Here is a 13487-nt window from a genome sequence, read left to right on the forward strand (position 1 = left end):
GCCGGGCGCGGGGCGGGCCTGGCGGAGCTGTTGCTCTCCCTTCTACAGAGACTGGCCGGGCTGCTGGTGTCGGCCCTGGAGCAGGGCCTGCCGCCCTCTCGCCGCGCCACTTGGTTGCAGAGCCTTCGCATCCTGTCCCGGGACCGTGGCTGCCTGGACCGGTTCACCAGCCGCCCGAGCCTGCAGGCCCTGGCCCGCTATGCTGGCATCCTCCCGTCCGAGGGGCCTGACCCTGAGCCTCCAGAAATGGACGTTGTGCTTGAGTCCCTCAAGTGCCTGTGCAACCTCGTGCTCAGCAGCCCCGCGGCGCAGGTGCTGGCTGCCGAGGCCCGCCTGGTAGTGAAGCTCTCGGAGCGCGTGCAGCTCTACGGCCAGCGGAGCTTCCCGCATGACGTCCAGTTCTTTGACCTGCGGCTCCTCTTCCTGCTGACGGCACTGCGCACCGACGTGCGCCAGCAGCTGTTTCGGGAGCTGCAGGGGGTGCGCCTGCTGACCCACGTGCTGGAGCTGACGCTGGGGGCGTCCCCCGAGGAGAGTCCCCCCAAACTCCTCCCTGCACAGGAGACGGAGCGAGCCATGGAGATCCTCAAAGTTCTCTTTAACATCACCTTTGACTTGGTCAAGAGGGAGGTGGATGAGGTGAGGGCTCAACCCACAGGTGCCTTCGAGTTTCTGGGCATCAGATGTGGAGAGGACTGGAGCGCCTCCCTATTGGGGGAGGAGCCTCAAGGAAGGAGTGGCAGGGGGCGGGGTTCTGGTCCTCCAGGCCTCGCGGGAGCCCCCGGGTGTGTGGTGTGGACTTCATCCCAAGGGAGTCTGTTAACATTCTAAATTGGAAAAGCCCTGTTAATCAGGAAAACAGCGTTGGCCATTGTTAGCTCTGGCACCAGCAAAGTCACATCTGAGAGTACAAGGGCCCAGGACCAGCCTCGTTGGTGGGGCGCAGTGCATGCGAGAGCCTCAGCTGGCAGCAGCAGGGACAGGTGGGGCTCCCTCCTATAAGAACCCCTTCCTTTATGGTTAGGAAGACACTGTCCTTTACCGGCACTTGGGGACCCTTCTGCGGCACTGTGTGATGGTCTCAGCTGCCGGAGACCGCACAGAGGAGTTCCACGGGTGAGACTGGGGCTTGAGGTGGGTAAGTGGGGGGTGTGGGGCATGGGTTACAGGTGCGTGGGTGGAACTATGGTGCAGAGCTTCAAGGTAGGTGGAGGTAGTCTACACTTGGGCCTGCCCTGGCTGGGAGGGAAATGCTCAAAGTTCTCAGTCTTGGCTGTGGATCAGAATGGGGCAGGAGGGCCCACCCTAGAGTCTGATTTCACTTGTCTGGGTGAGATGGGTGTCAGCATGATCTGGAAAAACCCGGGCATTCCTAGCACCACCAAGATCAGTTGGGGGAGGCACTGCCTCCTGGATCTTGGGCAGTGGCGATGAGCAGCATCACCTGTGGACTGCAGTTGCTGGAGGATTGGCCTAATCAAGCCCCCCCATCTGTCTGCAGCCATGCGGTGAACCTCCTGGGAAACTTGCCCCTTGAGTGTCTCGATGTCCTCCTCACTCCAGAGCTACACGCCGGCTCCCTGGAGTTCATGGGAGTGAACATGGACCTGATTTGTGCTCTCCTCGACTTCCTGGAGCGGCGTCTGGACCAGGTAGGGGGGAGGGACTGCTGTGCAGACCGCCTGGGCTCCCGCCCGGCTTTTCCCTGCTTCTTCACCACCAGCCCTGGTGCATGGAGGTCTCTGATGTGACTCGGGCATTCCCTCCAGCGCCCCGTGGTTCTCCCTGAGAAGCATGTGGAGCTCCTTCTTCTGAAGGTTTCACTCTTGATCACTGGAGGAAGTGAACAGTGGGCCCTCCGTGGGGATACTGCCTGGTTTACAAAGTCCAGTGGAGTCCTTGTCTTTGTGATCTTTTTTATGTCTGTGGCTCCTTTTTGGGTAGTCCTGGGAAGCCCCCAGTCCTTGTGTGTGACACTCAAACTGTTGGCGTCACCATGCACACCAGCCCTTTGCTGTCCCTTGCTGTCTTCTGCCCCGTATTCCCTTGGCCTCCCCAAGACAGAATCCACAAGAGCCTTTGCCCAGTGGGTCCCTCTGATTACCAGGGAGGCACCCCAGGAGGCTGGGTGGCTGGGCTTCAACAGACCTTCAGGAGCTCACAGTCTCATGCAGCGGGGCAGGCTTGATACTGAGAAGTCCCTGGAACCCACAGCACCTGGGGAAGGGTGTTCGGGTACAGTGTGAACCGTCGGGCACATCTGCACCACATGTGCCTGTCCTGCAGATGCCGGCACTGACCTGAGGCCGTGACTCTGAGGGGCCGCAGCCAAGAGGACAGGGCACCTCACGTGAACTGCTGCTGCTTGTTCCAATACAAAATGCTTAAATGTCCACTCTAAATCACTTAAGGATTACTCAACATGGAAAGGGGAACAACAGAAGAGGAATATGGGCGTTTTCAGCAAAGATAAAAATGCAGACAAAGGGCTAGGCAGTGTCCTGAGTCTGACTGGCCTGAGGGATGGGGTGTGGGCTGTGGGGGGTTCTCCTTGGAGCAGGCCGTCTGCAAGAACCCCCCTAGGCCCTACATCTGTTCCCGAGCCCTCGCCACCAGGATCTGCCAGCTGGTGGGGCCAGGCAGGTGACAGAGGCTTCTCCACAGACGCACCGGCTGAAGGAAAGCGTGGCCCCCGTGCTGAGCGTGCTGACTGAGTGCGCCCGTGCGCACCGCCCAGCCAGGAAGTTCCTGAAGGCCCAAGTATGGGGTCCCGGGGGCGGGGGCAGGCCTGGACACAGACCGCGCCGTGTTGTGCCCAGGCTGAGGGACGGGCTGCTCCCCAGGTGCTGCCCCCACTGCGGGACGTGAGCACCCGCCCTGAGGTGGGGGGACTGCTGCGCAACAGGCTGGTCCGCCTCATGACGCACCTGGACACCGACGTGAAGCGCGTGGCCGCCGAGTTCCTATTCGTGCTGTGCGCGGAGAGCGGTGAGTGGGGGCTGGGCGCCCACCCCTCCTCCTGCCTTGGCTGGCTCTGACCTCCACCTGCCCTCAGTGCCCCGATTCGTCAAGTACACGGGCTACGGGAACGCTGCTGGCCTCCTGGCTGCCAGGGGCCTCATGGCAGGGGGCCGGGCCTCAGCCCAGTACTCAGAGGAGGAGGACACGGACACGGAGGAGTATAAGGAAGCCAAAGCCAGGTGTGCTGCCCTAACCCCACACCACCAGCCCATCGGGTGGGACGGGTGGAAGCGGCCTCTGTCCCCCTTTGAGTGGCATCTGTCCTGAGGTCCATGTCAGGGGACTGGAGCCAGGCCTGTCTGGGCAACCAGAAGGTGGTCAGTACGTGGGAGCCTCTAACTGCTAGGGCAAGCTTGGGAGCCCACCGCCCCTTCAGCTCCTCCCTTCTTGGTTGGGTACTAATGCCCCGTCCCCCCGGAAGCAGCATAAACCCCGTGACGGGGCGGGTGGAGGAGAAGCCGCCCAACCCCATGGACGGCATGACAGAGGAGCAGAAGGAGCATGAGGCCATGAAGCTGGTGAACATGTTTGACAAGCTCTCCAGGTGAGTGGTGGCCAGCGGGCAAGGAACCCTCCCTGAGGCATCTTCCAGGGGAAGGGCCACACTCTGTATCAGTCTTGATGAAAACCAAGGCAGGGGGAAATAAAGTGACTGCCTACCGTCTCAAAGCCAGGAGGGGCAGTTAGGGTTCAGCCTGATGGACACAAGGTCCTGCCCAGGCTCCCTGGTTGGGGCAGTTGGCTGGTGGAGAGGTGGTGGCCCGGAAGGGCAGGACCACGCCCGGCCCACCGAGCCTTTGTCTGCAGGCACCAAGTCATCCAGCCCATGAGCATTAGTCCCTGCGGTCACCTCACGTCTCTGCAGGACGCCATGGGCCAGACCATGGAGGGGCAGCTCAGCTCCGACCCTGACTCCGACCCCGACTCGGACCCCGACTAAGGCTGCAGCTCTCCTTCCCTTCAGAGCTGGTCCGCGTGCAGACGCCTTGGTGCTGGCCCCAGCCCTGCCCATGTCTGCTCGCGATTCCCCTCTGGTTCAGCTTCTTGTCTCTGGACTGGGAAGGGCTCGTCCTGCATTAAGTCTGGAATCTCACGACTGGTCTACTCTGTGTGCGCCCAGGAGGAGCGCGTGAGAGGACACTGCCCAGGGGTGGGCCTGGCGGGACAGGGACGGGCGCTGCATTTCACAGGGGAAGGAACCTGCTAGAGCTGTACATGCAGACGTATCTCACAGCACAACTGCTCACGTACGCACAGATTGCACGCCGTCTCCCCAGAGCTGGGGGTCTCGCCAGGTGTGGCCGCTGAGTCATGACCCTTCCCACCGACTCAGACTGAAAATATTTTCATGAAGGAAAACGCCCCTCCTGAGACCACAGAGGCATTGTCCTAGAATAAAGACACATTTTGGGCGAGAACGTGTGCTTGGATGTGTCTGCAGAGTAGCAAGCAAAGGAACATTAAGTAGAATAGAAACTCGCTTCCTTCCCTCCCAAATTCCAGTTTTCCGAGCTCACTCCCACGTTTTATAGTCAAGGAACAAGACCATGGGTCCTCTGCAGAGTCGACTGGAGGGACGAGCCGGGAGGGAGGCACACAGGTGGGCTGAGGGGGAAGCAGCCAGTGGCCTGAAGGGCAGGAGACTTCCTGGGAGGTGCCACTGGACTAGGCCTTGGGCCACCCCAGGGGAGACTGCGCAGAATGCCCGGCAGCAGGGTGGGCTTTCCCCAGAGCACAGGGTGGCCAGGGGTCAAGGACACCCACAGGCAGCCAGGAGCCAGGAAGGCTTCTAAGTGAGCACCCTGCGTTTTGGAGGGTAATTCTGACAGCAACCATGAAAGCAGCCTGGTTGGGGAGTGAGTGCCGAGCAGACAGGCAAGCACTGGTGGAAGCGCCACAGAGCACAGTACTCTGGAGGACAGGCATGAGCCCTGGGTGGGTGCCCATGTGCTCTAAAGGGGCCAGGGTGGAAGGGAGGGTTCTCCGCTGGCCACGCCAGTGAGTAAGGACCCCAAGAGCCCCTTTCCTCACTTAATGTCAACTCTTGGTTCCTTTTGAGGACAAAAATGAAGAGATACAGTTTTTATACTGAAGTTTATTTCATGCCAGAAAAGAGACACTTTGTCGAATTAAAAACAGCCACTGCAAGACCCTGAGGACACCTAGGCCTAGGACACACACCGGGGACCGGGTGGGCAACCGCCTGGCCTTCAGACTGCCCCTCAGATGCGACTGGACAAAGCTGGGTCTGGCCGAGGAGCCTACACTGGTCTGTTCAGTTCAGAGGGTCACCTTGAGAAGACTGCTTTCTGGTTAGCCCTTTGTGTGGCGACACAGGAGCTAGGCCGCCCGTCACATGACTGCGCAGCCCGGGGTGTCCGTGGTGGCTGCAGGCAGTCCAGTCATGGCCACTCTGGTCCTCGGGTCATGCGTCCTCATTTGGCCTAGAGTTTTGAGTGCCTGCTGCTTCTCCCGGCACGAGGTCTCATCAGATGGACATGGCTCTCTTCTCAGTGGCCCTCCTGGCTATGAGGGCTGCCACGCCTACCTGTCCCTGCGTGGAGCTGGAACATGGGAATATTCAAATCAGTTTTCCATAAACACACCAGGCGGGCACCAGACCTCACTGGCCAGGTCTGCAAACAAGCAAAGTATGTCATAAAGCAGAAGCTTTTTGACTTCTTTGCCAGCTCTGCTGCCAGGCAGGTTGAGATGATCCCCATGGGGTTGGGGAGAAGGGGGTGGCTAAAGGAGAGCCTCTGTCTAAGGGATTTTAAATGGCCAATGGGAGGTCCGGATGCTTGTTCAAAAAAATCACTCACGCTATTCTGCAATCCACCCCTCACACCTAGCTGCCCTTGATGGTAAGGCCTTAAATCACAAGATAAAACGAAGACCAGCCAGCAGGCACACATTCTGTAAACAAATTAACAAGTCAAACCCTATAGGCCCAGCAATTCTGCTTCTAGGTATATACCCAAAAGACTTGAAAATAGAGACTCAAACAGAGACTTGTACTCCAGTGTTCATTGCAGCACTGTTCACAATAGCCAAAACGTGGAAACCACCTAAATGCCTATCAAGAGATGAAGATAAACAAAACGTAGTACATACATAGACTAGAATACTACTCAGCCAGTAGGAGAAATGAAGTCTTGACACATGCTACAGTTGTGGATGGAGCTGGAAGACATTATACTGAATGAAATAAGTCAATCACAAAGGAGCAAATATTCTATGACCTCACTTACATTAAAAGACAAGAAAAAGCAAACGTACAAAGACCAGAGTTTACTAGTGGTTACCAGGGGTGGGAGCTAGAGGAAAGGGAGAGGTTATTGCTTATAGAGTACTGCTTTCAGTTTACAGCGATGGAAAAATTGCATTTATTAAGGGTACTGTTACACAATCACTATAAATGCTGTCAATAAGTTGTATACTTGTAAAAAGTGGAACTGGCAAAAGTTGTGTGATACATGTTTATGACGACAAAAAAAAAGAATAGCTTCTGAGGCCACTTACGTGCAGCCAAAACACCTCATGGGATGTGGTACCTTGGTTTGGAGGGTTAGGGTCACGGTTTCAAGCGGCCATCCAAGGCACAACAATTGGTCTCTGTTTGCCTGGAGCAACAGAGGAAGAAGGAACAGGAAGAGATGGACTGTGTGGCTAACTGCCTCCATGAACAACGGCCCCTTTGCCATGAGACCAGAAGAACTGGACGGTGCCTGGTTACTATTACTCAGCATTACTGGAAGATTCTATAGACGAATCCTGATCAAGGGGGAAACGCAAACAATTCCAAATTCTCAGGGACTCTAGACTTTCTGAAGCCATGAAGGTTGGATGAACCCCTTAAAGTATTGCCCTAAGATAATCTTTAAAGTGTACACCAAAAGTATCCCCTGTAATCTTCTTAAAACGAAACAGTAGTTTAGCTTAACGAGTGCAAAATGTCTGCCTTGAGCATTGTGTTCTTTTAAGTACTATCTATATGGGATCAAACTGACAACAACTCAAAAGATTAGATAGGAACCTTAGGGGGCAGTGAGTTTATGTAAATCGGGGAGGAACAACTCAGAAAAGGAGGGTGAAAATGATTGCACAACTCGAAGAATGTAATCAGTGTCACTAAACTGTACACGTAGGAACTGCTGAACTGGTGTATGTTTTGCTGTGTATATTCTCAACAACAACAAAACCCCTCTAGGGCTGCCTCCATCAGTCTGCTTTTGTATGGGAACCAGATGCCCTGACCAGGGTCTCCTCCTGCCTGGCACAGCTAGCCCCAGTAGGGTGACCAGCACATGACTAGCATTTGGTGGTCTTCATTTCCCAGCCCCATCGTGTCCCTAAGAGCCAGACTCTGGAATAAAAATGCTGGTGATGGCAAGTCTCACACGTGTGGAAGGAAACACTCTCAGGCTCTTCTTTAATGTGCCTTGTGTTCTCGCTTGGGGGTGCTGAGGAGCTTTTCCTAGAAGAGGTGGAGAGGACACGGCAGACTTGGGGAGGACAAGAACTTGGGGACTTCAGGGCCTGCGTTCCCACCTGCATATCTCAGAACCAGATGCTGGTGAGAACGCAGACTGCTAACTGGGAACTGCAGCCAATTAACATGTTTCTTCCTCTCAAAAATGGGGATGATGCCAATGATAACACCCAACTCACAAGCACATCAATAGCCCAGACATGCTTGACGCAACCCACATCCGCACCAGCTCCAACTGGGGCTGTTTTAGGACAGGCCACACAGAGCCTTGCCAGGCGGCCCACCCGCCCTCGGTACCTTGTCCGTCTCCCGCTGCACAAGGTCCCGCATCTCCTCTGTCCAGCCCAGCAGCTTCACCAGCTTCTCCACGCTGTGAACCACGTCCCCCAGCTGCACTACATCCCTGCCCCGGGGATGCCATGCAAAGGTGCCCACCACATCCTGGTTGATGAGCACTCGGGGCACAGAGCTGCAGACGCCTTCAGACAAGCTGGCAAAAGGCTCCACCTGGAAGGCACCCGACAGGAACCTGGCATCCCTCGGAGGACAGGGCACACCCGAGAGGCTCCAGCACCCCATGGCTTGCCTGGGAGGCCTCAGTGGACAGCACAGGTTGACCTCAGGCTTCTGCATGCAGGAAAAGCCCACTGCACACACTCTTCCTGCAGCCACACTCCTGCCCCCAATGTCCCCAGGCCCAAGCTTCCCTCTCCTCTGATCCTGAAGCTCCTCGCCGCTCTGTCTCATAAGACAGAGCATTCTGTCTTTATTGTGAGCCTCATCGGAGCTTGACTCCTTCCCACCTGCCCCCTTCCTCACCAGGTAAACCCGTTCATCTCCCAGAGGAGGACCTGAATGCCCCCAAAGCACCCGGAGCCACTCACAAGCGCCCAGCGCTGAGCTGATGGTGCCCAGTCCCCTCTCCCCACCCCCCTCCTCCCCCTCTGCCCCTCCCTTTCCACACACCCAGCCAGTGCAGACCTCAAGGGAGGTCCCAAGGACAACCAGCAGGTCAGCCATGGGGAAATCGGCCACGTGCAGCAGGAACCTCTCTGGCAGTGGTTCCCCGAAGAACACGATGTCAGGCTTCACGATGCCGGTACAGACCCTGCAGCAGGGCACCCTGTCCGCCAACACGTCAGCCTAAGACAGTAGAAGGAAAGGCAACAGCAACTGTTTATGATGAGGTTTCCCAGCCTCACAGCAGCCCAGGGACCAGTCCAGGGAGCCCCATGCCCTTCAGCCAGCTTCATCGGTTACCAGCATTTTGCCCATTTTGTTTCCTATGTCACCCCAGATCCTGGAGATCATATCACATCACCCATAAACACTTCAGGAGATACCTAACATATTCTGACTTGAGTCACATACCATTATCACACCTAACAGCATCAGTGATGACCCCTCAGCATCATGGACACCTCACCCAGGCATGTCTCTCCAGAATACTTTTACAGTGTTTCTTGGAATAAGGATCCAAGCAAAGCCCATGTTTCATTTCTCCTCATGCTAGCTTGGTTAAGGAGACTAGGTTGGGCGTTTGCAGGATGTCCCCAACCTGAGACAGGCCGACCCCCTGTGCTGCTAGCTTGAAGGCAGAATTCGATTTAGGTCCAACTTCTGGGTGAGGTCACCTCCTAGGTTTCGTGTCAGGAAGCACGTGTCTTGCTGTCCCACTTTTAGTGACTTTCAGACCAAGTGCGCCCACCAACACTGCAGCCAACAGTCTTAGCGACACTGATGCTTGTCCCAAATCAGTGATCTTACTAGGTTTACAAAATGGTTTTTTCTTTTGCCTTTAGGACTGCTCCCACTAGGGATGGAAATACAAGCATTTGAAGTATCTCCTCTTTGTATTTTATTGACTATGCAAAGACACTGGGCTGCGTGGATCGTAACAAATTATGGATAACATCGCGAAGAGTGGGAATTCAAGAACACGTAACTGTCCTCATGAGGAACCTGTACGTAGACCAAGAGGCAGTCGTTTGAACAGAACAAGGGGATACTGTGTGGTTTAAAGCCAGGAAAGGTGTGCATCGGGGTTGTATCTTTTCACGATACTTATTCAATCTGTATGTTGAGCAAATAATCCAAGAAGCTGGACTATATGAAGTATGGGGCATCAGGATTGGAGGAAGACTCATTAACAACCTGCATTATGCAGATGACACAACCTTGCCTGCTGAAAGTCAAGAGGACTTGAAGCACTTACTGATGAAGATCAAAGACTACAGCCTTCAGTATGGATTACCCCTCAACATAAAAGAGAACAAAAATCGTCACAACTGGACCAATAAGTAACACCATGATAAATGGAGAAAAGATTGAAGTTGTCAAGGATTTCATTTTACTTGGATCCACAATCACCACCCATGGAAGCAGCCGTCAAGAAATCAAACAACGTGTACTGACAGTTTAATGAGAAACTATTTGTTCTGTAAACCTTCACCTAAAGCACAATAATGAAAAAAACAAAACAAAACAAATGACGGATTGCATTGTGCAAATCTGCTGCAAAAGACCCCTTTAAAGTGTTAAAAAGCAAAGCTGTCACCTTGAAGACTAAGGTGCGCCTGACCCAAGCCATGGTGTTTTCAATCACCTCATATGCATGCGAAAGCTGGACAATGAATAAAGAAGACCAAAGAAGAATTGATGCCTTTGAATTGTGGTGTTGGCGAAGAATATTGAATATATCATGGACTGCCAAAAGAACGAATAAATCTGTCTCGAAAGAAATACAACCAGAATGCTTCTCAGAAGCAATGATGGTGAGACTACATCTCACATACTTTGGACATGTTACCTGAAGGACATCATGCTTGGTAAAATAGAGGGTCAGCGAAAAAGAGGAAGACCCTCAAGGAGATGGACTGACACAGTGGCTGCAACAACGAGCTCAAGCGTAACAAGGATTGTGAGGATGGTGCAGGACCAGGCAGTGTTTGGTTCTGTTGTACAGAGGATCACTATGAGTCGGAAACTACTCAACAGCACCTAAGAGAACAACATACAGACTACTCTGTTTACCATTTCCTCCTTTAACTGAAGTTTGTTTTTAAAAAGTGTTTCCAAAGACAAATACATTTTTAAAAAGTATATTTAGAGAAACATAGCTTTCCTTGAGGTTCTCGTGTAAAAAGGTATTATCCTCATTGCAGTCACACTTGCAATAAATGCCTTTTTAGGTTATTTGCCTTCTTTCTTTTGGGGGTTGGGGAGAAACAAGCTGTTATGGATTGACTTGCGTCCCTTCAAAATGTCTGCCAACTTGGCTAGGCCATGATTCCCGGTATTGTGTGATTGTTCACTATTTTGTTTTCTGATGTGATTTTCCTGTGTTGTAAATCCTACCTCTGTGATGTTTATGAGGCAGGATCAGAGGCAGTTATGTGAATGAGGCAGGATTCAATCTACAAGATTAGGTTGTATCTTGAGTCAATCTCTTTTGAGATGTAAAAGACAGAAGCCAGCAGAGAGACCTCCCACCATCAAGAATGAAGAAGCAGGAGGGAAGCATGTTTCTTTGGACTCAGGGTCCCTACGCTGAGAAGCTCCTAGACCAGGGGAAGATTGATGACAAGGACCTTCCCCGAGAGCTGACACAGAAAGCAAGCCTTCCCCTGGAGCTGGCACCCTGAATTTGGACTTCTGGCTTCCTATCAGAGAACAAACTTTTGTTTGTTAAAACCATCCACTTGTGATATTTCTGTTATGGCAGCACTAGATAACTAAGACACAAGCGTTAGTGTAAAAATGGCATGGCAGTGGCATCTGACCTCCTCTAACTTCACAAGGAGGAAGGAGAATCAAGATCAACAGTCCAAGGCTGATTCCTATGAGGCAGAGGACAGACATGCCTCCTCTCTCCGCCGTATTTACCAATTCTGACACCAACCATCCCTCCTATGGCACTCTCTAGTTCTCTGCTGGGTTCGATAATTCATTGCAATGGCCGCGCAGAACTCACAGACCATACTCACGATTATGGGGTTTAATAGGAAGTAGCAGGTTACAGTCCAGGTTCAGGAATGCTCAGGATACAGTTCTTCCATCAGGACAGCCTCTTCTCAGCCATGCTCACAGGCACGCTTCTCTCTGGCCTCCTGGCCTATGCCCTGTTTGGGCAAGTGTTACAAAGCTCTTTTAGCTCTGCCCATAAGTGCCCAGAGGGACCCCACTCTGCCAGTAAGCCTTGGCCTGAAGGTGCTCTGCTAGAGCTCTACGAATCGGCAAACCTAGCTCCACCAAGTGCTTGGAGGCACCCTACTCCTCCTGCAAGCCTTCTGACCAAAGTTACTCAGCTTTCTTGCTCCGCAGGCTGGGCTGTCTCCTGCCGTTACAGCGCTCTCGCTCTCTCCTCCGGTCTCTTGGTTCCAGAAGCTTCTCAGTGCAGGAATCCCAGGTCCAAAGGCTGCGTTCTACTCCAGGCTCTTCTTCCTTGGCGGTGATGCGATCTTCTCCCCTTACCTCTGGGATGGCTCATTTTAAGCCTACTAGGATGGCAAAACTGACCAATCCTCTGGTTAGGGTTTCACATACCTTATTAGCATGGTCCTACCAATCGTTTGGAGGGAGTTACAAAGACTACAGCTAGAACGGCCATATTAAGCAATTCATTGCACAGCACTCTTTTCCTTTGTAATAGCATCAAATGCTTCAAAATCATTACCAAGTCATCATCTGTTTCCCTCTCCTCTAGGAACTGACAAAGGATCACTTTTACCTTCTTCTAGTTTTTTTGACTTTGTAATCCATTTGGAATCTATTTTTATGATGTAATGAGATAAGCGTTCATATGGATTTTTTTTTCCTAATTAATAACCAGTTATCCCAACACTAGTGAATAACCTCTGCATTGTTCTGTGGTGGTTCCACTGCAATACATTATTATTCAATTATGAGCTATATCTGAGCTGTGATATTCCAGAGATCTAGTTGTTTATTCTCTCAGTCCATTTTCACTCTGCTAATTACTGTTGCTTTAATGTATCCTTGATATTTAATAGGACTAGTCCTATCCTTTTTTCAGAATTAACTTTCATAATCTCGCCAATTTTTCCACATGAACTACAGAACAATTATGACAAATTTCAAGGAAATTCCTGCTGGAATTTAGACTGAAACTGCATCAAACATTAATTTGGGCAGAATTAACATTTTTACCATATTTAATGTTTCAATCCAGAAGAATGGTATTTTCTTTCTTTTTTTGTGCTACTAAATTAAAAAATCCTCACAACTGGACCAATAAGTAACATTATGATAAGTGGAGAAAAGATGTTTACCTCTGTTTTATTGACCGTGCAAAGGCTTTCGACTATTGGATCGTAACAAATTATGGGAATTCCAGAACACTTAATTGTGCTCATGAGAAACCCGTACATAGATCAAGAGGCAGTCGTTTGAGCAGAACAAGGGGATACTGTGTGGTTTAAAGTCAGGAAAGGTGTGCATCAGGGTTGTATCCTTCCAGTATACCTATTCAATCTGTATGCTGAGCAAATAATCCAAGAAGCTGGAGTATACGGGGCAGAACGGGGCATCAGGAGTGGAGGAAGACTCATCAACAACCTGCATTATGCAGATGACACAACTTTGCTTGCTGAAAGTGAAGAGGACTTGAAGCACTTACTGATGTAGGTCAAAGACCACAGCCTTCAGTATGGATTCACCTCAACATAAAGAAAACAAAAATCCTCACAACTGGACCAATAAGCAACACCATGATAAACGGAGAAGAGATTGAAGTTGTCAAGGATTTCATTTTACTCGGATCCACCATCAATACCCACGGAAGCAGCAGTCAAGAAATCAAAAGACGCATTGTATTGGTAAATCTGCTGCAGAAGACTTCTTTAAAGTGTTAAAAGGCAAAGATGTCACCTTGAAAACTAAGGTGTGCCTGACCCAAGCCACGGTGTTTTCAGTCACCTCATATGCATGTGAAAGCTGGATGATGAATAAGGAA

General features: G+C 51.9%; 2 protein-coding genes across 3 annotated transcripts in view; one reads left to right on the top strand and one right to left on the bottom strand.

Annotated features, from left to right (window-relative positions):
• Positions 1–9451, top strand: part of RIC8A (RIC8 guanine nucleotide exchange factor A) — a 10053-nt gene extending 602 nt beyond the window's left edge. Inside the window, exons 2-9 of one of the 2 annotated variants that reach the window (XM_004389396.2) lie at positions 51–639; positions 1025–1116; positions 1502–1652; positions 2665–2760; positions 2844–2988; positions 3056–3200; positions 3446–3565; positions 3829–4109. In XM_004389396.2, coding sequence (XP_004389453.1) covers positions 51–639; positions 1025–1116; positions 1502–1652; positions 2665–2760; positions 2844–2988; positions 3056–3200; positions 3446–3565; positions 3829–3961 — 1471 coding nt within the window. In that variant the 3' untranslated portion in view covers positions 3962–4109. Of the gene's footprint in view, positions 1–50; positions 640–1024; positions 1117–1501; positions 1653–2664; positions 2761–2843; positions 2989–3055; positions 3201–3445; positions 3566–3828; positions 4110–9315 lie in introns of those variants that run through there. The other variant, XM_023724367.1, reaches the window with a different exon arrangement.
• Positions 7181–13487, bottom strand: part of SIRT3 (sirtuin 3) — a 29130-nt gene continuing 22823 nt past the window's right edge. The window contains exons 5-6 of the mRNA XM_023724368.1: positions 8495–8656; positions 7181–8020 (exon numbers count right to left, since the gene is read on the bottom strand). Coding sequence (XP_023580136.1) covers positions 7760–8020; positions 8495–8656 — 423 coding nt within the window. The 3' untranslated portion in view covers positions 7181–7759. The remainder of the gene's footprint in view (positions 8021–8494; positions 8657–13487) is intronic.

This window comes from Trichechus manatus, unplaced genomic scaffold (assembly GCF_000243295.1).
Source record: "Trichechus manatus latirostris isolate Lorelei unplaced genomic scaffold, TriManLat1.0 scaffold00244, whole genome shotgun sequence".
NCBI lineage: Eukaryota > Metazoa > Chordata > Mammalia > Sirenia > Trichechidae > Trichechus > Trichechus manatus.